Genomic DNA, 883 nt, shown 5'->3' on the forward strand with positions numbered 1-883 from the left:
AGCAGCGTGAGCACGAGGTGGGGGGACCGCCCCGGAAGCGGTGGAGCCGTTGTACTCGGCGCTGGACGAGGAGCCCCGCGAGGAAGTTGGCGCTGCGGCCGTTGCTGAACGCCATTTGGGGGTGGAGGGCGAGGAGGAGTTGCTCGGCATGTACGATAGTACTTTGAAGGATGTAAAAAAGACACGAAGGCGGCGCAAGGGCGCCAACCTGATGGGGGCCGCAACCTCCTTTGCATCCATCCCCGAGGAGGAAGTGGTGTATGTTGCCGACACGGACGAGGCTCTTCCGGGGAAGATTTCGGGTGCAAAAGATGAATACGAAGATATTCAAAATGCAGTTGTGCGCAATGTTGCTGAGAGACAATTGCTTGGCGGATCGCTTAATATAAAATACATCGAAAAACAGTCCGAATCAATACGTTATAGTACACAAACAGCTGCCGGTGGGCTTGAGCAGGATTCGAATTCAGGGTTGGACGCGTACTACCAGGAACTTGTGGTGCTGCGCGACACGCTGGAGGCGGAGGACAGGGAGGCGAATGCCCCGATGATCCGGTGCGTGGAGGAGCAGCTGAGGCGCCGCATGCAGCAGCTGGGCGCCGACGAGCTGAAGGCGGCGAGGGCGGAGGCCCGCGCGGAGGGGCGGCTGCTGGAGCAGCACCCGTACCTGGAGGGCGTGGTGCGCGCCGGGCTTCCTCTCAGCGCACTGGGGCTGTCGGAGGACGACGAGTTTGTGGCGCTCGCCAAGGAGCGCGCGGTGCTCGCGGCGGCGCCAGGGGATAACGCGGAGGCGCTCGCGGCGAAGGAGCAGTCTTTGAGGGCGCGGGCCACGGAGTTGGCTGCGGCGGTGGTGAGGCAGGAGGCGGCGCTGCGCGAGCGGATG

General features: G+C 63.2%; 1 protein-coding gene across 1 annotated transcript; it reads left to right on the top strand.

The window, feature by feature from the left end:
- Window positions 1-148: 148 nt before the first annotated feature.
- Tco025E_08714 (calpain-like cysteine peptidase) lies at window positions 149-883 on the top strand (the record flags this gene model as incomplete). Its single annotated transcript, XM_029375557.1, has 1 exon — window positions 149-883. A coding segment is annotated over one exon (735 nt), but the record flags the coding sequence as incomplete, so codon positions are not given.

This window comes from Trypanosoma conorhini, assembly GCF_003719485.1.
Source record: "Trypanosoma conorhini strain 025E chromosome Unknown Tco_14.4_contig_00854, whole genome shotgun sequence".
Classification (NCBI taxonomy): Eukaryota; Euglenozoa; class Kinetoplastea; order Trypanosomatida; family Trypanosomatidae; genus Trypanosoma; species Trypanosoma conorhini.